Source organism: Ictalurus punctatus, chromosome 21 (assembly GCF_001660625.3).
Source record: "Ictalurus punctatus breed USDA103 chromosome 21, Coco_2.0, whole genome shotgun sequence".
NCBI lineage: Eukaryota > Metazoa > Chordata > Actinopteri > Siluriformes > Ictaluridae > Ictalurus > Ictalurus punctatus.
In genome coordinates, this window is record NC_030436.2 from 19,589,807 (window position 1) to 19,615,007 (window position 25,201).

The following is a 25,201-nucleotide window of genomic DNA, read 5'->3' on the forward strand; positions in this document are numbered from 1 at the left end:
CAAAGTCCGACTGTAACATTAAAAAATGTCTGTCTGCATTCAAACGAATATGAAACGAGTATTTCAGTAAGAATGCTTATTTTATGAGCGACCCACGGGGAATTCTCCCGAATCTCCTGCCGAGCCACTCCGGCTATGCCCACGGGCTTCGACATACTTGGAGCCCAATCAGACTGAGCAGCTGCTCCACACTGACCTCGTCCCTACTGTACAAGTGCAAACTGCAGTCGTACGAAATATCACAGGACCAGGTCAGTGTGGAGCAGCTGCTCAGTCGGCAATTATCTGCGAAATTAAAATGGAAGTAAGCTGGTCAGTTCCATTTCATTGTCTCGATACTTCCCCCATTTCACAAAGATCTGAGGACGTGCAAAAGGGCCACACAATCTGCGATATACACAATCTGCGATATACACAATCTGCGATATACACAATCTGCGATATACACAATCTGCGATATACACAAAATTATGTACGGAAACGGCTCAAGGGCAGATTTTCTTCTGCGCACCATTTCATCTGTAAAAGACCAACCGGATGGAAACAGGAGGGAGGCGACAAATATCGCAAATGTTTGTTTTTTAACGCGCGTTCACTTTGTCGATAACAGAAATGCGCAGAAAGCGGATGGAAACTTGGCTAGTGGGAGGAAACAAACGCTAAAGTGCTCACATTCATTAGTAACGACATACAGAAATGTCTGAGCATGTGTGCTATAATGACTGGCCAGATGAGTGTGTGTGTGTGTGTGTGTGTGTGTATATATATGAATGTGTGTGTGTGTGAGACCCAGCTGTGATTTTCTGGCGTCTGGCTGTAAATGACAGACGGACTGCCTGGGGCGGTTTCAACCTTCTGTCCGTGTAAAAGCAAGCAAGCAAACACACACACACACACACACACACCTCCTCCTACAGGGCTGCAAAACACTGATGGGGACTCACTTTCACACGTACGAGTCCGTTTACGGAGTCTGAATTGGAGAGAAATGGGTGCTTTTGATTCGATTGCTACATGGTTTGTTTTCACACTACTCGGAGTGAAAAGATCATCAAAAGCAAATGGGGGGGGGGGGGGGGGGGGGTGTAAGAAGACGCAGAGCCGAAAACACAGAGATGAAGCATGTTTACTGATAACAAGCTGGGGGTGGGACATTTTCATTCTCCAGAGTATCTAACTGGACGATCATGAAGCTCAGCCTAATTATCAGTCCTCGAAAACCGTCAATATTTTTCCCCGGAAGTGTTACAGTACAAAATTAAAAACGAGGATGTCCCCCAAAACTACGCCACCACGTTTATTTCTGTAAAGGGGTGTGAGAGTTTGTGACTCTTCGTTGAAGGTGTATTTGTTTTCCTGTTTTCAGTGCGTTACTGCAGAGCTCCTTCTGTACGATAAAAGTTTAAAATAAAGTTGGACTTCTTTAGGTGAATCAGATGAAGTAGAAAACGTAAAGGAGGAAAGGGAAGTGGGGCTCAGAGTCACTTCCTGTTCTTTCATGCGGAGAAGCTGCGTGCTTTCTGGTTAAGTCATTAGTCATTAAGTCATCTGACGAGGTGTTAAACACCTGCCTTCCTGTTCTTTGGGGTTTGTGTGTGTGTGTGTGTGTGTGTGTGTGTGTGTGTGTGTGTGTGTGTGTGTGTGTGCGCGCACGCGTAGCTAAAATGTCATCCATCAAAAGCAAAACACCAAGGCTACGATCACAGCTTGCTGCACAAATGTCACACACACACACACACACACTGAATTCAGCATTCAGACATTAAGAAGCAGCAGCAGCTCATCGCTCGTCCTCGGTGTCTCCTGCCTCTGAACACACTCGGGTTTGAGAGCAGGTCTGATGTGGGTGATATATTTAACTCGACAGAACGGCTCGCTAGTGCTCGCGTCACACTGATACACGGCAGCGTAGAGAGCTGGATGTGGCCATGATGCATTTTAACGTTATCCATGATGACTTATAATGAGCCGAGGACCACTTTACACCGTAACATCACAATATTATTATAGAGTCAATAACTTCCTGTACTTTTGTATTGTCCTAATTTATAACTTCTCATCTCACCTTCACACCCTCGCTGACTTACTGGACGGTCTCCTTTAGATGCATTTTTGAGGTCATGTGACACTTAACCTGCACTCCGTTCGACTAACCATGTGACTTCTATATGATATAGTACGATACCATACGATAAGATACAGTACGATATGATACATAATGATCCTATACAGTACGATACAGAATATGATATGATAAGATACAGTACGATACTATACTGTACGATACAGAATATGATAAGATACAGTACGATACTATACGGTATGGTACAGAATGATACTATACGGTACGGTGTGATACAGAATGATACTATACGGTACGGTACAGAATGATACTATACGGTACGGTGTGATACAGTATGATGCTATACGGTACAATACAGAATGACACTATACGGTACGGTACGATACAGAATGATACTATACGGTACGGTACAGAATGATACTATACGGTATGATACGATACAGTATGATACTATACAGTACAATACAGAATGATACTATACGGTACAATACAGAATGATACTATACGGTACGGTACGATACAGAATGATACTATACGGTACGATACAGAATGATACTATACGGTACGGTACGATACAGTATGATACTATACGGTACGGTACGATACAGTATGATACTATACGGTACGGTACGATACAGTATGATACTATACGGTACGATACGATACAGTATGATACTATACGGTACGGTACGATACAGAATGATACTATACGGTACGGTACGATACAGTATGATACTATATGGTACGGTACGATACAGAATGATACTATACGGTACGGTACGATACAGTATGATACTATACGGTACGGTACGATACAGAATGATACTATACGGTACGATACAGAATGATATGATACAGTATGATACTATACGGTACAATACAGAATGATACTATACGGTACGATACTGATACTATACGGTACGATACGATACAGAATGATACTATACGGTACGATACTGATACTATACGGTACGATACGATACAGAATGATACTATACGGTACGATACGATACAGAATGATACTATACGGTACGATACAGAATGATATGATACAGTATGATACTATACGGTACAATACAGAATGATACTATACGGTACGATACTGATACTATACGGTACGATACAGAATGATACTATACGGTACGATACTGATACTATACGGTACGATACGATACAGTATGATACTATACGGTACGATACGATACAGAATGATACTATACGGTACGATACTGATACTATACGGTACGATACGATACAGTATGATACTATACGGTACGATACGATACAGAATGATACTATACGGTACGATACAGAATGATATGATACAGTATGATACTATACGGTACAATACAGAATGATACTATACGGTACGATACTGATACTATACGGTACGATACGATACAGAATGATACTATACGGTACGATACTGATACTATACGGTACGATACGATACAGAATGATACTATACGGTACGATAGAGTATGATGCTATACGGTACGATAAACAAATTATTAAATAAATTTACACGTCAAAGGCGCATCTCAGTGGTCATGTGCAGAGATCTGATCTCTTAACGCTCCTGAGAAACGGCGGAGAGCTGGTAAAAAGATAAGAAAGTGACTGAGTTTAGAATGATAAAAAAAAAAAAGAAAGACGAGAAACTGTTCTCTTTCCTCGGGTCAATTCTACGGCGCGTGAAAGCTGGCGTTTTTCTGTTCCCCAAAACTTTAGTTCCTGAAATGAATTCCAGCAAAATGGAGAAAGAAAAGGACCTGTAGCATGTGCGATGGCGATGATGATGATGATGATTCGGAGATTAACGCAAGCAACAGAAATGATTCATTCAATCGCTGTGTGCTGATAGTATATCCTTTGGGTATTAACAGTATTTTTGTATAAATTGGGGACTTTTATTTTGACGGTATGGCTAATTTTCTGCGTTTCCGTGACAGCACTCCTAATCCGAAGATCTCGGCTAGCTAAAATTCCCACGTGGTACGGCGGCAGGCTAGCCACAGCTCTGTCGCACTGGCGCGAGCCAATCGGAGACGCTGAGTGGCGGAGCCTCGGTGTTCAGTCGATAACGAGAGCACCGAGCTCTGTGGGACGGAGTGTGTATGATGCCGACTGGAGATGCTTATCAGACACCACAGATTTCTCAGAAGAGCTGCACCGATAATCACAGATCAAACACACACACAAAATAGAGAGAGAGAGAGAGACAGAGAGAAAGGAAGCAAAGTCCTGTTCACACATCGCCATGGAAACCTTTACACGGCTAACCTAAACATTTAGAAGAGGGAACACAGGAAATGAAGACTCGCTCACACACACACTTCTTGCTGTTGTGTTTTTCAGCACAAGTTCCCAGTAGACACCTCAACTGTCTTTCAGAACCAACAGAGTGTGTGCGCGCACAAACATATACACACACACACACACACACACACACACTTGTGTAACAATTGAGGGAGTGAGAAAGCGTACCGGATGTGATATTATATTTTGGACATTTTGGCAAATACACACACTCACAGCTCCGTCTCTCTCCCACACACACACACACACGCACAGCATAATTGCACACCACAAGACTGTGTGTCTCACACTTTCTCTAGATGTCTATCACAACACACACACAGACAGACACCACAGCAACTGTACACAGTAAGCATGCAGTGAATTAAGTAAGTGTGTGTGTTTACACTGTGAAAATGTGTGTGTGTGTGTGTGTGTGTGTGTGTGTGTGTGTGTTCAGCAGTATGCAGTATGCATAAGGAGTGGATCCCCCCATAGTGCTAACAGAGCTTTCTTTGTGTGAACACACACACACACACACACACACACACACACACACACACACACACACACACACACACACACAGAGCCCTGCAGCCCCGTACTCAGCTCCTCAGCCACCTTCCCGCTCAATCATTTTGCTTTTGTCCACTTCCATCACACTCCTCTCCTCTCTCTCTCTCTCTCTCTCTCTCTCTCTCTCCTCTCTCTCTCTCCTCTCCCCCAACACAGACAGCATGAAATGCAAAGACTGAGAGATGAGGAGGAAGAGAGTGAGAGAGGGATGAGGAACAGAGTGAGAAACACCCAGACGAGGAGGAACAGAGAGAGCGAGAGAGCAAGAAAGTGAGAAAAACAGAGCATGTAAAAGAGGGTGAGCGAGAGAGAGAAAGAGAGACAGAGGGATGAGGGGGAACAAAATGAGAAGTAGAACAAGACAATAAAGTGTTGACCCTGCACTGTAGGGAAGATATAAAGGACAGCAGGATGGAGAGAAATCCATCACTTCCACCTTAAATCACTACACTGTTACCGTGGATACGTCACAATCACGTCACGCTGCTTTCACGTACTCGGTGTGTTCGAGCAGAACCCCGTGTGCTCTCCTCCTCGCCCCCGGGTCCGAAAGCGTCCCAGTGAACTCTATCGAGAAAGCGATTCGACTCTGAATCGACTCACTGCAGGAAGTGAATCTTTTGTGTTGCAGTGGGGGTTTTTTTTGGTTCTTTTTTTTACTCGAATTGGCGAAATTTGCAATCGCACGAAATAGTTATAGCAGTGATGTCTGCTGGTGAAACGAGACCATTTAGCCGTACTCGCGTTCCGCGCACATGAATCGATGACGGCCCTGGCCCGAATCTGCGGAAAGTCATTCTAATAAAACCCCGATCTCCTCTGAACATCGTGACGTTCGCATGACTTTACGTTGATTCCCCGGAGGGACGGTATTTAACAACAACCGAACGGTTCGCTGCGCGTTCCGATGTCCGTGATCTCCACGTGCACGTGCTAAACATTTCTTCACATTTTTCCCCCATCGCTGTATTTCTGACACTTGAACAGTCAGGAACTCACTCGCTTAAACACTTTAATGACTCTATACTACATAATAAGGTCACTAGGGCGGCGCTAAATCCTTTTCAATTTCATTAACCGCTCGAACAGGACCGAAATTTACTGGAGCCGTGAGTCACTTCTTTTTTTTTTTTTTTTTTTTTACAGCATCGATACTGATGTGCTTTCAAATATTACAGCAATATTTATATAAGGAAGAGCAAGTATGAGTGGCCTGATAAGTGAGTGAGTGAGAGAGAGAGTGTGTGTGTGTGTGTGTGTTCCTGAAAAGGACAGATGACTGCTGGAAAATCAAACAGTTGAGTGATACGATTCACTGCTGGCAAATAAAATGTGTCTACAAAGCACACAGCAAAAATACATTAAATACAACATTTTTTTTTGTTTGTCAGCATCCTTCTCTGCTCTGTGTGTGTGTGTGTGTGTGTGTGTGTGGAGACATGTCAGCTTTATTTACAGTCTAGTCCTCCCTTCCAGTAAGTCTCACATCACACACACACCCCAGATGGGAACAGATGCTGTGCGTAGCACCTACAGCGGAGGCGACACCTCAACAACACACCCTCCCAGCTCACGCTCTCGCCTCCGAGTGTGTGTGTGTGTGTGTGTGTGTGTGCGCGCACAAGCTTCCTGTGCTTCCTCACACTTTAGCACCTTGTCGATCCTAGCTTTGTTCTCATCTGCTTCGCTCGTAGTTGGGTTTTTTTCTCTCGTCCTAAATCGACCTGTTTGCTTTCCAAGCACGGTCTCGGTAATGACGCCAGTGATAAACACCATGGTAACGGTGCTCTTGGCAAACCAGCCGTGGTGTGTGTGTGTGTGAGTGATTTGGTGGGGAAGAAATCACAGCAGCACAAACTAGAGGGGGGGGGGGGGGGGGGGGGGGGTAAATAAATAGGTGCAAGGCGAGTAAAAGCAATTTGAGCATGTGATCAAAAACAACAAACTTTTTTTTTCTGTGAATGGCTCCAGCTACACACTTCACAATCACCCCACACACACACACACACACACACACACACACACACACACACACACACACACACACACACACACAGCTTCTTCTCAACGTAAAGAACGTTTCACTCCAAAATTGACCGAAATCCCCCAAGAGCCGGTCGAGTGTCATATGAAATAAATAAATAAATAAATAAATAAATAGATCAAAATAAAAAAAGACCTTGGGTTTTTGATATGAAAATAATAAGAAATAAATATTTTAAACTCAATAGAGGAAAGAAAAAAAAAATCTACAGCGTCTAGTCGTTGTGCAAACAAACAAACAAACAAATAAATGCCATTTAAAAAGTGAAATCATCCACGAAATCTCAGAGAAGCATCATTTACAGTTCCTGAACCACACGACTCATATAATAATAATAATAATAATAATAATAATACATGCTTCTGTACTCTTCTCATTAAACCACTGGGAATTTACACTTTCCTATATTTTGTTTATTTATTTATTTATTTTGGGGGGCAAACAATCCCGGAAGGATAAAATCAGTTCATGGCGAGTGTGAAAACTGGGACGTGAAGATCGGGAGATTAAATCGGCACGGCACTAGCCTAGCGTGCGCTTCGGGACAGATTTCCACGCTGACTGAACCCGGTGGCCTTGGAGCTGAACCGGGTGTGCGTTAGCGCACTGAACGCTGGACTGCGGTGGGAGAGACGCGGCGGTTGATGACGTGTTACCGAGTGCGCTTGGTGTATCGGGGTTTGTGTATCGGGGTTTGTGTGGCTCTGAGGAACTGGAAGTTGTAAATCTTCTACAGGGTGATAAATTACAAGGGAATACGAAGGGAAATAGTGATCCGCCTCTCTACACTCTCCGTACACTCTCTCTCTCCCTGTGTGTGTGAGAGAGCTACTCCATTTCACAGGAAGTCAGGGAAAAACCCACCGCAGCTCTGCCCTTCCTGTTTGGCGTGCCAGCAAGCAAAGCGTCTTCTTACACACACACACACCGCTGATAGAATCTCACACTGAAGTAGCTGACTCGACTTGTCCTCGACTCGACATGCTGATATTCAGCTTTCTGTTTGTGATAAAAGGGTCAGACATTTATTACGGTTTACACAGTTACGATAACGCTGCATAAAACATCCGCTACGTGAGGTAGCTGAACTGAAAAAGTTGGACGCGGGGGGAGGGGGGGGGGGCGATTGGAGGTGTCTTTACTTTTTGATTTATTACTATAGTATATATCTAAAAGTATGTGGACACCTGATCTGGTTCTTCCCCAGCCCGTTACCGTAAACGTTTAGAACGGAGCGGTACTGACCCGTCCCGGCACGACGACGCCCCCGCGCACACAGCCAGCTCCATGAAGACGCTGTCCGTCGAGGTTGGACGGAGGTGGAAGAACTTGCGCGTCCTGCACAGGGCCCTGACCTCAACCCCACTGAACACCTCCGGGATGAAACGGAACTCTGACTGCACCCCGGGCCTCCTCGACGTCCAAAAATCTCCACGATGAATCGACGATCGCAAATCCCGACAGCCGCACTCCGAAACCTAGCGAGGGAACCCTTCCCGGAAGAGTGGAGCGCGCTATGAGTCCGCGGGGAAGACCGACTCTGCGTCAGCGCCCGCGGTTTCAGAACGGGACGTTTAACAAGCGCGTCTGGGCTGTGGTGATCGGATCGGGTGTCCACAAACTTTTGGCCATGCACCGTGTTTGATCGTTCAACTGGACGCGTTTAATCCACGCTGTGACGCCTCAAAGACGAGCGAGGTCTTTAAATAACTTCGAGCGCAGTGCTCACTTGACTACGGAGGTCACGGGTTCCTAAACGCAGGGTCATGAGTTTCAAAGAGGGACGGGGCTGTCGCCGCTCGCGTCGCTGCTGCTCCGCTGCTCCGGTGCTCCGCGCCGGGCCGCGTCACACCACCGCGGCGTGGATTATTTTCCCATATACACTCCTGTCGTCTTCTACTCCTTTTGAATTGTTCGAAGCTCGACATGACGACGAAGAAGAGACGCACGTCGTTCATTATTACGTTAAAGATTTATTAAATTGGTTTTACTTGATACACACACACACACACACACACACACAGTGACCAACAGCCAATCACAGTTCAGTGCAGCAGCGTACACTGTTAAACCCGCAGCATGAACAAACTCTATATTTAACAACGACTTGTGCGCGTGCTAGAAATGCGTAACGAAGCTGGTGAGGCATCGGTGCTGAAAACGTCTGGTGCGGTTCCTCAGGGAAGAGTCGAACAGGGGTTTATTAATAACACCCGGGCTCAGGCGAGAGAGGAGAGACTCGTTCATTAATTAAAATCGCACAGGGACTAATTGAAAATTTCTGCAATTAACTGCACAGGGCCGGAGCTCCGGAGCGGCGTGCTTCTGCCAGACAGATATCCAGTAACCATGGTTACGGGACCCAAGATAAGAAGAATTAGAGGCGGTACGTGTGCGAGCGCACGTGTGCGTGTGTCTGTCGAAGGCTTATTGAAATTCAAAAGAGCATCGTCCGTCTATCCGTCCGGAATTTCAAGTCGTCTTCCCTCCATCGGTTCTTTTATCTGTCCGTCTGGTTGGGTGTCCATCCACCTACCCGTCCGTCTGGAATTCCAACCAGTCATTCATTCTTAAAAATATATTTCTTTTATTCTGTCAATCCATCGGCAATTCTCGTTGGCCTTCCTTAAGAGAGAGAGAGAGAAAAAAAAAAGGTTTGTCTATCCATCTGTCCATCTCTCTGTCCATCTCTCTGTCCTCCCTTTCAGTGGACGTGTTGAACCGGCGCGAGACGGAGGTGGTGTAGCACACACAAACCAAAACACACACACGCAGTCTGAACAAGAGACAAGTAGCAAACTTTTTTTTGGTTAAAAAAAGATGAGAGAGACAGGAAGTAAGACCGCACCATCAATCGCTGATTTAAAAAAAAAAAAAATAGTCAGCGGTCGCTCTCAGCCTCGTAACCGGAGTCACTGATTGGACGCTTCGACCCTGAGCTTCGTGATCTTGTCAGATTTTGGTCTGGTTTGTAAATGGCGTGGTGTGGTTTCCCGTCACATGACTAGTAAAATGGTGTGTGCTGAAACGTGCAGAAACGCACAGATCTAAAAATAAAAACCCTCTGCGTTTCAGAAGGAAGCACCAGGAAGTGCGCTGTGCTCCTGAGTGTGGAGGAGAGGAGAGGGATGTGAGAACATCTCAGCCTTTCTCTCTCTCGGGAATTTCTCTGCGCTGCTAAACATGACCCGCTCCTGTTTCACAGGCCCTGTGCACTCTCACACACACACACACACACACACACACACACACACACACACACACACTCACACACGACTTCCCGAACCACTTCCACTGAGATCTAAATTCCATAAGAGTTCGGCTGAACAGTCATGAACCTCGGTGAGGATGATGACATCACGTCCCATGTGATCTGGACTCGGAGTGATGAACAGAATTTGGAGCGATCCGTTCTCTTAGCAGAACATAACGGAACATAACGGAACAAAAGCTGAGAGTGAGAACTTTCAAGGGGGCGTGTCTGAGGTCTGAGGGGCGGTACGGGGCTTCTCCCATTCTGCCGTCTGAGTGGCACAGCTTTCTTTAGCCCCTAGATCCTGTTTAACCACACTACTGAATCTGTACTCGCGTTGCCATGGTGATTCCCTTAACCCGGGTTGAATCGGCGACAAAAGAATGCCCGAATGCTGTGCCCGTATATACATGCGTGTGTGTGTGTGTGTGTGTGTGTGTGTGTGTTGACCCTGTAAGTTTGCAGTTTTAGCGTCTGTGTAACACACATTTTGGTTGTAGTAGAGTTAACACACATCTCAGAATCTGTGAGCTGCACATCAATCACTCCATCTGGACATTGCTGTGTCCTGCATCCACACAGACAGACAGACTGGTCTACAGTATACTTATCTGTCTGTCTGTACAGCCATCTGCCCATCTGTCTATCACACAGTCCACCTGTCTGTCTGCAGGTAAAAAAAAACTCCTCATCCACCTGTCTGTCTACCTCCTCAGCCACCTGTCTGTCTGTCTGTCTGTCTGTCTACCTCCTCAGCCACCTGTCTGTCTGTCTACCTCCTCAGCCACCTGTCTGTCTGTCTGTCTGTCTACCTCCTCAGCCACCTGTCTGTCTGTCTGTCTGTCTGTCTACCTCCTCAGCCACCTGTCTGTCTGTCTGTCTACCTCCTCATGCACCTGTCTGTCTGTCTGTCTACCTCCTCATGCACCTGTCTGTCTGTCTACCTCCTCATGCACCTGTCTGTCTGTCTGTCGCCTCATCCACCTGTCTGTCTGTCTACCTCCTCATGCACCTGTCTGTCTGTCTGTCTGCTCATGCACCTGTCTGTCTGTCTCCTCATGCACCCGTCTGCTTGTCTACCTCCTCATCCACCCGCCTGTCTGTCTACCACCTTCTCCACCCGTCTGTCTACCACCTTCTCCACCCGTCTGTCTGTCTACCTCCTCATGCACCCGTCTGTCTGTCTACCACCTTCTCCACCTGTCTGTCTGCATCAATCTGTTTTTGTACACATTCAGCTCTCTATATATTCTATCCATTTTATCTCTCCAACTGTCCATCCAATTATCTATTCATCTGTCTCTCTGTTCAGGTCTGTGTGTTCATGTGTCGGTCCATTCATCAATCCTTCATGCATGCGTGTGTGTGTGTGTGTGTGTGTGTGTGAGAGAGAGACAGTATTGCATGCTAAAGCTACTCAGAATAAATGCCCAACATTACAGTCAACTAGAATCAAACTAAACCATGCTACACACACACACACTCACTTTGAGTAAAGTATTGTGTGTACGTGCATCAGCCCACGATGCCTGCAGATACTGAAGAATGAAGATATACCAGCCGTGTGTGTGTGTGTGTGTGTGTGTGTGTAGCAGGATGTGTGTAAATAAAGCCCATATGGACTGAACAATCTTAAAACCGTTTGAGCTCCTTCTCTCTATTGTTTATTGTTCTTCCAGCAAACACACACACACACACACACACACACACACACAGAGCATGCCAGTCTGGGCAGAAAGGAAATGACCCATTGATCCACAGGTGCAGTTATAAATACGGCATTCAGACAAGACTCAAGCGCACGTGCGCGCACACACACACACACACACACACACACACACACAGACTCTTCCGTTCCCAGGAGGAGTAAGAGTGTGTCCTCCTGTGTGTGCACATCTCACACTCAAGCCAGTAGAGAGCAGCCTGAGCTCTTCTACACAGAACAGCTAATGATTAGCTCGCTCTCTCCCTCTCTCTCACACACACACACACACACACACACACACACACACACACACACACACAATTCAAAGGTGAATGATCCGTCACCAATCTGCTGATAAAAATAGTTCAGCGAAGCAGTCAAAGTCAACATGTCTGTACATGGACACACAAACACACTTACACACACACAGTCACATCACAGTTGAACCATAATTTTCACAAATTTTGCTCAGTGTGTTTCATGTGGCTGTTTGGGGTAAAGACGTGTGTGTGTGTGTGTGTGTGTGTGTGTGTGTGTGTGTGTGTGTGTGCGCGCGCGTGCATGTGTATGTTTAGGAAAGTTTCTCTGTTTACTCAGGCAGCGGTGTGGCGAGCCGTTCCTCTCAGCTCGGTTAAGCCACAGCCCGCAGAGGACACACACTGTGAATGGGGAGAGGTTACAGGTAGCATCTGTGTGTGTGTGTGTGTGTGTGTGTGTGTGTGTGTGTATGTGTGTGCGCAGATGACATAAGAAATAAATGAAGGTCTGCCACACCTGGCCACTCCCACTTCCCCTTTTCATGACATTTATGAACCCTCTGTGTGTGTGTGTGTGTGTGTGTAATATACACTAAATGCCTGAAACACTATGCCACTACCACACCTGACTCCTTTTATATCTCACACACACACACACACACACACACACACAGAGCAGCTTTCTAAATGAGTTAACATAACTCTAGTAGCTCAGAGCTGATGAGTGTGTGTGTGTGTGTGTGTGTGTGTGTTTCAATGTTAAACCTGATGTGTTTTTTGACCTCCTCCTGTCTCACGTGTTTGTCGTGTACAAAGTATGACCCGTTGGGGAGACGTCCCGGGCTTACAGACAGGAAGTAGTTTTCCTTTGTGCTCCGGGTCGCAGTGGGAAACAGCAGCAGGCTAACGACACTAACCAAGTTTTTCCCCTCGTTCTCACCATGACGCGTGAACCCGCCGTTCCCGATGCGCTGACTGTCCCGGGCCTCTCTGGAGAAATCGAGTGGGAATTATTTACAGGCAGATGTTAATAAACACGCTACAGATGTTCAGGATTTCATTCCTTCACTCATCGCTGCACGAGTGTGACTCGGAGTCATGTCGGAGCCAGACACAAGGCGCACACACTTCACTTGTGGTGTGAAAACAAATGTTCCGGCGAAAAGGTTTATCGTTATGCGACATTTGGTCCTTGCAAAGGGCTAAAGCCCCCCCACCAACCACACACACACACACACACACACACCCCTCAGGCTGTAAAACAATAAAGGCTGCTAGCTCTGTGATTTGTGGTGTAATAGTAATACAGGCATGTGGGCAATAACAGGTGTGTGTGTGTGTGTGTGTGTGTGTGTGTGTGTGTGTGACACTGCATGCTGCACTGCTGAGGCAAACACACTGGCATTGTCTTGTGTAAATGCTGAATGTGCAAATGGAAACCGGGAAGAAGCTGCACAATGATCAGATCACAAGTGTGTGTGTGTGTGTGTGTGTGTGTGTGTGTGTGTGTGTGTGTGTGTGTGTGTGTGGTGGGATACAAAGAGAAGCAATTAGCAAGACTGTGGAGGAAATGATGTTCCTGTGATTTAGGCCTGTGTGTGTATATGTGTGTGTATATGTGTGTGTGTGTGTGTGTGTGTATATGTGTGTGTGTGTGTGTGTGTGTGTGTGTGTGTGTGTGGGTGGGGGTAATGGGGTTAACTTGTGATGCAGTTACGTTTACTTGCATTTATTTAATTTTAGAAACGATGCTTTTTGCTGCAAGTGATTAATGGTTACATCTCCCTCTGTGTGTGTGTGTGTGTGTGTGTGTGTGTGTGTGTGTGTGTGTGTGTGTGAGAGAGAGAGAGAAAGAGTAAGAGAGATGGCAGCGCACAGGAAGGGTGTGCATTGCTTCCTGAAAGATGCACACAAAAGGATAACTTTGCCTGGCGGTCTCTCAGAGACCAGCTGAAAGAGGAAGTGAGGGGGAGTGGGGAGCAGGAAATGACATCATTATAAACTAAACAGCAGGAAGAGAGGGGCAAGAAAAAAAAGAAATGACCTGAAGAGAAGGTGGAAGATAAGAGAAGAGAGGAGAGAAGAGAAGAGAAGAGGAGAGAGAAGAGAAGAGAAGAGGAGAGAAGAGAAGGGAGAAGAGAAGAGAGGAGAGAAGAGAAGAGAAGAGAGGAGAGAAGAGAGGAGAGAAGAGAAGAGAGGAGAGAAGAGAGGAGAGAAGAGAAGAGAAGAGAAGAGAGGAGAGAAGAGAGGAGAGAAGAGAAGAGAAGAGAAGAGAAGAGAAGAGAGAAGAGAAGAGAAGAGAAGAGAGGAGAGAAGAGAGGAGAGAAGAGAAGAGAGGAGAGAAGAGAGGAGAGAAGAGAAGAGAAGAGAAGAGAGGAGAGAAGAGGAGAAGAGAAGGTGGAAGAGAAGAGAGGAGAGAAGAGAGGAGAGAAGAGAAGAGAAGAGAGGAGAGAAGAGAGGAGAGAAGAGAAGAGAGAAGAGAGGAGAGAAGAGAAGAGAAGAGAAGAGAAGAGAGAAGAGAAGAGAGGAGAGAAGAGAAGAGAGAAGAGAAGAGAAGAGAAGAGAAGAGAGAAGAGAAGAGAGAAGAGAAGAGAGGAGAGAAGAGAAGAGAAGAGAAGAGAGAAGAGAAGAGAAGAGAGGAGAGAAGAGAAGGTGGAAGAGAAGAGAGGAGAGAAGAGAGGAGAGAAGAGAAGAGAAGAGAGGAGAGAAGAGAAGAGAGGAGAGGAGAGAAGAGAAGAGAAGAGAAGAGAAGAGAGGAGAGAAGAGAAGAGAGGAGAGGAGAGAAGAGAGAAGAGAGGAGAGAAGAGAAGAGAGGAGAGGAGAGAAGAGAGAAGAGAAGAGAAGAGAAGAGAAGAGAGGAGAGAAGAGAAGAGAGGAGAGAAGAGAAGAGAAGAGAGGAGAGAAGAGAAGAGAGGAGAGAAGAGAGGAGAGAAGAGAGGAGAGAAGAGAAGAGAGGAGAGAAGAGAAGAGAGGAGAGAAGAGAAGAGAGGAGAGAAGAGAGGAGAGAAGAGAAGAGAGGAGAGAAGAGAGGAGAGAAGAGAAGAGAGGAGAGAAGAGAAGAGAGGAGAGAAGAGAAGAGAGGAGAGAAGAGAGGAGAGAAGAGAAGAGAGGAGAGAAGAGAAGAGAAGAGAGGAGAGAAGAGAAGAGAGGAGAGAAGAGAAGAGAGAAGAGAAGAGAGAAGAGAAGAGAAGAGAGAAGAGAAGAGAAGAGAGAAGAGAAGAGAGAAGAGAAGAGAAGAGAGAAGAGAAGAGAGGAGAGAAGAGAAGAGAGGAGAGGAGAGAAGAGAAGAGAGAAGAGAAGAGAGGAGAGAAGAGAAGAGAGGAGAGGAGAGAAGAGAAGAGAGAAGAGAAGAGAGAAGAGAAGAGAGGAGAGAAGAGAAGAGAGGAGAGGAGAGAAGAGAAGAGAGAAGAGAAGAGAAGAGAGAAGAGAAGAGAAGAGAGGAGAGAAGAGAAGAGAAGAGAGGAGAGAAGAGAAGAGAAGAGAAGAGACAGATGGGAGGAAAACTAAATTACAGAGCAGGGTCAGCAGTAAGCAGTGACCAGATGCTGCGTGTCTGTGTGTGTGTGTGTGTCTGTGTGTGTGTGTGTGTGTGTGTGTGTGTGTGTGTGTGTGTGTAAGGTTAGCTAAACTAATCAGGACAGAACCGGCTGTGAGGTCTGGTGTGAAAGGGTTAATTAGATTACACCCTACATGCTCCCAAAGGCCTGGCAATCATCAATCAAATCAAACTAACCCCCAATCCCACCTCCACCCCCAAACACACACACACACACACACACACACACACACACACACACACACACACTATTTACGCTGTGTTCAACTCAAGCTCACAACTCTGAAAACGCTCCTCGACTCCGGGTTCACATCGGGTGCTAGAAATCTAGAAAATTCTATAATCCTGTGGAAACGCAGACCGACACGCAGACCGACAGGCAGACCGACACGCAGACCGACACGCAGACCGACAGGCAGACCGACACGCAGACCGACACGCAGACCGACACGCAGACCGACACGCAGACCGACACGCAGACCGACACGCAGACCGACACGCAGACCGACACGCAGACGTGTTAGCGAGACAAAGAGGGTTAGGGTTCGGTGGTCAGAAATCCCCTGGGCCACGAGTACATTCTGTTGACGCACGTCACCACATGACCGATTTCTGCTTCTTCTGGAAAGTTCTACGAAGTTTCCATGAGTTTGGTGACTGAGAATTAAACCTCTTCTCCCTCATGACCCTCACCTGCTTGCTTACCGAGCACAAGTCACTGCAGTGTGTGTGTGTGTGTGTGTGTGTGTGTGTGTGTGTGTGTGTGTGTGTGTGTGTGTGTTCAGTAAGAAAAAGCCCTTTTGCCCTCGCGGAGGTAATGCAGGACGGTGATCTGCTCTGACCTGTGCTGTGATGTCAACACAGTCATGTGATTAGTTGTGAGAGAGCGAGAGAGAGACACAGACCAGAACACCAAGGTCTATTCAAATTCCCTATGGTGATGAATGTCCAATACACACACACACACACACACACACACACACACACACACACACACACACACACACACACAGGCAAGTCCTCTCTTTAGTGTATAATGAAGGTGTTTGAGGGTTTTGGACGCTGACTGTGTGTCTCACTCGGCTTGGGATGGAGGACGTTATGTCTAATGATGGGGAAGATGTGTGTGTGTGTGTGTGTGTGTGTGTGTGTGTGTGTGTGGTGCGTTCCCAGTGGTTAGAGGAGTGTATAATACTGAGAGAGAGAGAGAGAGAGAGAGAGAGCTTCTTGTCTGTGGTTAAGCTCAGCGATGCAGTAAGAAGAAACAAACACCAGTCACACTACCAAAAGTACCCCAGAGTATAAATATGTACGTGTGTGTGTGTGTGTGTGTGTGTGTGTGTGTGTGTGTGTGTGTGTGTGTGTGAGAGAGAGAGAGAGAGAGAGAGAGAGAGAGAGAGAGAGAGAGAGAGTGAGTGAGAGTTTGCCCGCACTGTGGGATTAACACCATCTCTCTCCGGTTCAATTCTGTGCAGCACTCAAATCAACAGTTCAACAACAACAAGGTCAAAGCAATCTCACTGCAGGACCACACACACACACACACACACACACACACACACACACACACACACACACACACACACACACACACGTTTTGATCGAAACCAATCTCCTCCTTATGTACTACGAATCACAGATAAACTCGTTTCTGGGTAAAGTCAGTTATTTTTAGAGAAACACCGGTTTGGTTATAAATGTACGACTGAGTCAAATGAAAACCGAAAAAGATATTTCAGTTTTTATGCAAATATCATCATCATCATCATCATCATCATCTCCACTCCAGCGCTCGCCGGGAAATAACGAATCGGTTCTAGTTCCCGCGGCACTGTGAAAGGTTTTGATTAGTAAAATACCGGCTCATGTCTAAGCGTCAGATCTAAACGCTGGAGTAGAGGAGACGATGCGACGATGCCCGTGTGTTTCACACCGATTCACTTCCTGTCTCAGCCCTCAGATCACGCTACACAAACGCGTCACGAGCTCGCAGCGTCAAAGGTCCGTCTCGATTAACGCTACGTGCTCCGCGTGTTACTCAACGACGTTCAGCGGCACCACGCAAACCGCAACGCGAGTCCGACCTTTACCTCGAAAAAAAAACATCCTGTCAAGGTTGCGTGTGTGTGTGTGTGTGTGTGTGTGTGTTGACCTTGCCTGAAGTGAAGACACACTTCTGGGAAAAACCAGTTCGGCAGCAGGTTCAGACCTGCTTCACTTCCCCGATCGTCAGCCGTACGTGTTTATCAGCGGTGCCTCGGATCGCCCCGGGGCTCACGCGGAGACGTTCCACGTTCCCCCGGACGTTCCCTCCACGTTCCCCCGGACGTTCCCTCCACGTTCCCCGACCCCCGTCCGGTCGAAACGATTTAAACCCCTCGCGTGAGACGAGAACAGCACTGGTTCAGAAGGTCAGAAGCTCCGACAGTGCGCTCTTAATAACTCAACAGCTGGTGACGGGTTTTCTGGGAGGAGAAACGCGCCGGTTAGACCCGCACGGAAGGAGTCTCCAGTGTCAGCGCGTCGGAACGGGGGGAGGATGCCGAGGGGATGACCGTTTACAGCGGCGCGACGTGAAACCTGACTATAAACTACTGAAGGACTGCGGCAGAGCATTTATGAAGAAGAACAGATCCTAAGCCACGTGTGAACAGTTCGCACGTACGATATATTTTTATCGTCTATTTACGTGAGCTCGAAGCTAAGCGTCGGTTTTCCACCGGGTTTCTCGCCGTCCTGCAAGTCTGTCCGCCGCACGGGAGTTTATTTTTCTGCCTTAAACGTAAAATCGGCAGGTGCCCGTGCCTGCGCGACCACGCGGTCGCGCTGCCCGTGACGCCGACGTGGCAGAACCGGTTCCAGATTTACTTTCGGATAGAGGTTTTGTCGTGTTGTTTTTCCCGCTTCGCGTCCAATCACGAGCCAGAAATCAGCGAGGATGTTTACAGCAGGATCAAACCTGTTCGTTCGGCAGAGTGAAGTGTGTGTGTGTGTGTGTGTGTGTTTTAAGCTGTGTCTGACAGGTTTAAGACGTGTGAGGAAATGTGTGAGTCCTCAGCGTCTAACAGGAATGATGAGAGAGTCATCAACACACCACACACACACACACACACACACACACACACACACACACACACACACACACACACGGGGAATTCTGATGACTGTCCCACTGCTGAGAAAAACAATTTCTGGGAAAGATTGACTACGGTTAATAATAATAATAATTCTAGGCAGTACCAGTGAGGTGGGCGGGGCTACAGTGCAAGTAGGCGATGTCAGTAAATCCAAACAAATGACTGAAATGCCACGATCAGCCGCCATGTTACCCACACACCCTCCTTAAACTCTTCTACGTGGAATAAAATCAAATAAACGAGTCTGAACGGCCGGGCAGATCACAATATCAGTTCTGCCATCGAAAAGCAGACCGCGTCGAGAGACGCCGAGGCTCGTAAACCCACTGATCCGCTACAGGGCTACAGTCAGGGCATTTCCCCCAAGAAGAAGAAAAAACCCAGAAGTCTGAGGTTAGAGAAATGCAGGAAGAAAGAAAATAAACATAGGCAGCGCTGGAATTCGCTCCGGCTGCGTCGGATTAAAGCCTGATCAAAGTCCACAAACTGGAGGAGATCTCCGCTAATGAGCTGCTTAATCAACCTTTCAGTCACAGAGAGAGAGAGAGAGAGAGAGAGAGAGAGAGAGAGAGAGAGACAGAGAGAGACAGAGAGAGAGACAGAGAGAGAGAGATTTGCACAGTCATTAGAAGTGGTTCGGCTTCCAGCTAACTGAACGAGTGCCAATATTCACATGATCACATGACCTGAACCGTCTAATCGGACTTTTCCAGAAGAATTTGGACCCGTTTCCCGTAAAACATGGTGAACGCTGGTCGACGCTCACTGTGTACACACACACACACACCAAAAAGTCTAAAAGCAGCACGTTGTCCGCTCTCTCCCAGCACACGCACACACGACGGATTGAGACGCGTCCCGTCCTCAGGCTCGCTCTGATTTCAGGCTTTAGGGAGGAAGCGTTCGTGCGGATATGCTACGAGTGCCAGGTTTCCACTGTTTCAGGCCCTACGAGGCTCCTCGCAGGCGAGAAGTGACCGAGTTAATACGTTTATGTAGCGGGAGTAACAACATCTCCGATGCTCCTTCGTAATAAACATCTCTCTGCTACACCCCTCTCTCTCTCTCGTTTATAACAGACCTCGTTAATCAATCTTTCGGTGAAGAAGAAAGTGTGAACGTTGCTTTCGTAGGCCAAACCGTACTCAAATTACTGCCAGGTTTACACAAGTTTCTGTAAAGCTGATTTTCCTCGTACTCGCGTACACGTCTTCGTAAGTGACCAAACTCCAAAAAAGGCAAAGCTCACAGAGAGCTGAAAAGGACAAGATGGCGGCTAAACGCTGAGAAAGCACGGCGTGCGCCAAATCTTCCAGTAACGCAGCTCAGACACCACGGCGACCACACTAACTCCTCCCACTCTTACAGGGCGGAGTTACTTTTCTCCGAGCTGAACCTCTAGCCTTAGGTCATACATTCTTGCGTCGCTTCCTTTCAACTCGTTAAAATGAAGCGACCAATCCGTGTATGAAACCACAGTGGTGATGAGAACATTCGACTCTGGAACAAACAAATAAATAAATAAATCACCGCAAGATACGAACGAAGGATTTTTTTTGTGTAAACGCTCGGAAAACGACCGTCTCGGACGCGACAAACGAAGTCCGATGAAACGCGGTTTAAACGTCGAATTACGTGACGTCCGGTCCAAAAGTCCGAGCCTAAGGCCAAAATCCAGACGTTTTCACATCTCAGACTACAGCGAGTAATTTCACCGACACGTACGACGCCAGACAAAATCGTACGTGCGCGTATACGAGTTTGAGAGACTCGTCAAAGTGACATTTCTCTGTAAACGTCCACTCCACAAAATATCCCGGCGGTGCCGAGCGAATACAGAAGGAACGGCTATGCAAGGCACGTGATGAGCAGTACACGCGTCACGTAGCGCGCCTGATGACATCCTCCTCAGACGCTGAGTCAAACGCGGCAGCTGATGAGCGCTTACGGGCGCTGTAATTACGCCAAACACCTTCATTATCCGCCCCCGCCGAGAAAAGGACCCGCCCCGCAGGAGCTCGCTCGCTCGCTCGCTCGGGGTAAAACCCTGCCGCTAACGTACGTGAAACCTGACCCGGCCGCGTTTGGGGAACAAACGGCGCCCAGCGAGGGGGAAACCTGCTCCTGCTCGCTTCAGATGTGAAGTGTTTTACAATACAACAAAGAAGCTGACAACACTGACAGAATGAGGGGTGGGGTTTAACACCACACTCCGGCGCGCGACCGAACACGGACTTGAAGAAAACGTTCCCGCTGCTCTCAAAAAGAGAAATCCGACTCGAGCGTGAGAGAGCGCCTGGAGCGCGACAACACGGCGTGACCCTGCCAGATTTTCACTCTCCTCCTGACCCGGGATGACGGCCAAATGCTTGCTGAAACACGCTCGCTCCAGGATAACACACACAAACACAAACACACATGACCCTGTGGCTCTGTATAAACAGCGTGATGGGGAACAAAGTGCGTAAAGAGCGTGACGCGCCGCAGGGGCCAGAACACGCTGTGAACATGCAGCACGGGAGCCGACCGTGCCGCTGTGTCGGAACCTGGGGGAAACGGGCAAAGACGGGAACGGGAAACAGAGCGCAGACGCTCCTTGTCGTAATCGACACTTCGCCGCGTCAGTACGTGTCACGACACACACGTCGGTGCTGTGAAGCGGAATATGTTCCCGTCGATCCTGAATCACAAAACATAATCACACAACCGTAACACCAGTGATAACAGCAACTCTTGTACGGAACTTTGCGGCGTACGGAAGTTCACACAAAACGCTTTATGATGTCACGTATATGACATGGAAAATGTCTCGTGTTGAAGCGCGACTCCGCCCTAAAGTGTTTATCCCGTCATGTGCGATAAATTATTCACCGGCGCTGGGGTTTTTTTTTTTTTTTTTAAACCGTTTTACAGTCTTTATTACGAGCGCGGCAACGACGTCGTTAAGACGGAAAAATAATAATAACTCTACGATCCCGAACGCTCGTATCAGCTCCTAAAAACAAGCGTTCGTCGGACTCGCAGGACCCGTCCCGTCCGTCGGGGCGGTCTGCGGACTGACGAGAGCGACGGTGTGGACCGACGTCGGGGTCGAAGCTTTCCGCGCAAGTGGAGCGGGCAGACCGAAAGGGCTAAAGCGCTGCTGCATCAGCAGACACGAAGTAAATAAGGATTACGTAATCGTGGTCATCAGGTTCGCGTCGCACCACCGGGGCGGGGGAGGGTTGGGGGTTCGAACCCCGCGTCCGCTCTGTGCACGCGGAGTTTGCATGTTCTCCCTGTGCTTCAGGGGTGTCCACCACCCTGTTCCCCGGGATAAGCCCCAGGTTAAGCCCCAGGTTCCCCGTGCGGCCCGGTGTGAGATAAGCGGTGGGGAAGATGGATGGATGGATTTAACCGCTCGTACTGAAATGTAACTCATGAAGCACTAGAACCTTCAGCTGCACTCCTCCTGACTCATCGAAACACCAGTGCTGATTTCCTCAAACATCTCAGAGATGTTCTGAGTGTCATCATGAAACCCCGGGCTGAAGGAGGAAGACAAGAGATGAGGGTGTGAGTGTGTATATGACTCACCGAGCAGCAGCAGTTTGACCTCCTTGGCCGCCTTCTCTCCATCCTCGCGCAGGGACCGGTCTATATCCCGGGAGTGCTCCCGCGCCGCCTTATCCTCGTGACTCACCGTGCAGCCCATCGGGGTCCCTTACCGACACTTCACACACCTTTACCGAACACCACACACACACACACACACTCCTGCTACTCTCCGAGATTCAACTTCACTTCCCTGTTTCGGCCAAAAAAAAAGTTAGCTAGCTCTAGTTTTCCAATGATAATAGCGTGAGCTCGCGCGACGCCAGATAAAAGAAAGCAGCAGGTTTTTTTCTTTGGTTTGTTTGTTTAAGGATCCCAAACTAAACAGAAGAACCGAGCTGAGAGGTCGGACATGACGCGGGTGGGAAACACTCCAGCATTACAAATCCGACACGCGAGAGAGAGAGAGAGAGAGACAGAGGAAAAAAGTTCTGACGGAATTTTTCACCAACTTTCGCCAGCGAAAAGCTGAAATATTCAACAAGAAAAAATAATAACGCGTCAGTGTCGCTCCGTCTTTTCTTCCTCCTGCGCGCCTTCAGCTGTGATAGGAAACCGTTTAAAGAAAGCCGTTAGTTAGCTTCGTCAGCTAACCGTCGCGCTCCGTTCCTCGGATTTGTTTCAAAGCGTTCTATCAAACCGCCGCCACACCCGAGCCGAGCAGCTCCCAGCCTCCCCACCGCCTCAGTCATCACGCCCAGGCCCCGCCCCCTCTCCCTTTAAAACGTACTCCCCGCCCACCGCGCCGCGGAGCATCATGGGAGGTGGAGTGTTCTTAACGGGCGCCATTTTTAAAAACCCGACAACAACCCGACAGTCTTTCTCATTTAATTTCATTTTCTTTAAATGCTTTACTTTAGTTTTATAGTGTTTTTATTCTACTTTTTACACACTATATATGTTATTAATATAATATAATTTATTTTTATATTATTTTCTTCTCCTGTCATTGCTATATTATTATTATTATTATTTGCCAACTTATTTTTGACTACGTTTTGTATCTTTATATAAAAGCAGTTAAGCTATATGTCTGAAATGTATTATTATTATTATTATTATTATTATTATTATTATATGAAGTTGCATTATAAGTTGAAAAGCGTCACTTGAGCAGTCTTTTGATTCTGCCACTTTATCGTTAAAAGTGAAAATAAACATCCTGACAAGTTTTCCTTAGCCAAGCTGAACACACTATAAAATGGTTTATGAACTGAGATGAATAAATGAGTGAGTTCTGTGGGAGGTTTTAAACCGCATAGCTCACTACTTCAGTTTGTGATTATTTGAATAATTCGTAAATTAACATATTTATCAAGTGTAATCTGGATCTACCTCTGGGTTTGGGTAGGGAATATGAATATATTTTATTCATAGTTCAAATTTAAATATTCATTTCTTTTCCTCCTGCTTTATTATTTATTTATTTATTTATTCATTCATCTATTTGTTCTTCATGTTTTTGACATTTTGTTCTCTTCCTCTAATGCTAATTCTTGAAAGAACTAGGACTGACAAAGAGGCAAGATGGGAAATGTGCGTTTCTCTACCGCCCCCTTGTGACCACATAATGGAAAAAAACACGCCCGCGAATCAGTGACGTCATTTGAAAACCGACTACCTATGAAATGATGTGAAGTCCATCTATCCACCCATTTTTCCATACCGTTTATCATAACAACAACAAAAAATGGTGATAGAAATTAAAACGTCGGAGGCCGCTTTCATTCTTTATTTTTATTTATTTCAACATTGTTTACAGTACAATAACCGCCAGCCATGTACTCAATATATGAGGAATAAAGAAAAATAAAAGACATTTAACTGGCTTTCTGATTACGTTTCTTTTTATTTATTTATTTATTTTAAAAAAGCACTTTTACAAATTATTATAGTTTGTTTTAATCATCAGACTAAACCTCTGCCTATTTACAGTGTACAAACTAGACCTGTACGAGGCATATAAAGGGTTTATAATTATTTCCATCATTTATAAATGCCACCATGTCAGTCATGAACTCATACACGAAAACACACACACACACACACACTGCATTAAGTCAAGAGTACAGAGATTAAGTAGACACGTTTACTGCACACAAATACACTGCTAGAGAACAAAATCTTTTAGTCACGCCGTTGTTTTTAAACCTAAACCTGTTCATAAAGGTCGCAATAAAACATCAACTCAGCATCTTCTAATAAATCTCGCACACACTGAGCCTGTACTGAGGGTTATACGATACACTGGCACGCTTGTAGTCAAAACATATCCATCATGATATGAAAATATACAGGTATATGAATATTAGAGTCATTAAAAAAAAATTTATATATATATATATATATATATATATATATATATATATATATATATATATATATATATATATACAAAACTGCTCTGTGGGATGATTTTGCCTCAAGCCCTGAATATAGGTGTATTAGAATAATTTGCAGACTGAAGCAAGAGCTGATCTATAAACAATATACTTTTATACTTTATTTCATGTTTTTCCTTACTTTCACTGTGCTTTTTAAATACAGCACTATACACTGGGATTTAAAATACAAAACAAAACAAAAAAAAACCAAAAACGTGCTACAGTAAAAAAATGAAAACACCCTACATATCGATTAGACACACAACACTGGAACTGTTATTACTGATACGATTACACTGCAGAGTACTGCTTTC

General features: G+C 46.4%; 1 protein-coding gene across 2 annotated transcripts in view; it reads right to left on the reverse strand.

Moving 5' to 3' along the window:
- gnai2a (guanine nucleotide binding protein (G protein), alpha inhibiting activity polypeptide 2a) overlaps window positions 1-23,190 on the reverse strand; it is a 38,243-nt gene extending 15,053 nt beyond the window's left edge. Inside the window, exon 1 of one of the 2 annotated variants that reach the window (XM_017450005.2) lies at window positions 22,486-23,190. In XM_017450005.2, the coding sequence (XP_017305494.1) occupies window positions 22,486-22,603 (118 nt within the window). In that variant the 5' untranslated portion in view covers window positions 22,604-23,190. Of the gene's footprint in view, window positions 1-17,929; window positions 18,045-22,485 lie in introns of those variants that run through there. The other variant, XM_053673914.1, reaches the window with a different exon arrangement.
- Between the last annotated feature and the right edge of the window lie 2,011 nt (window positions 23,191-25,201).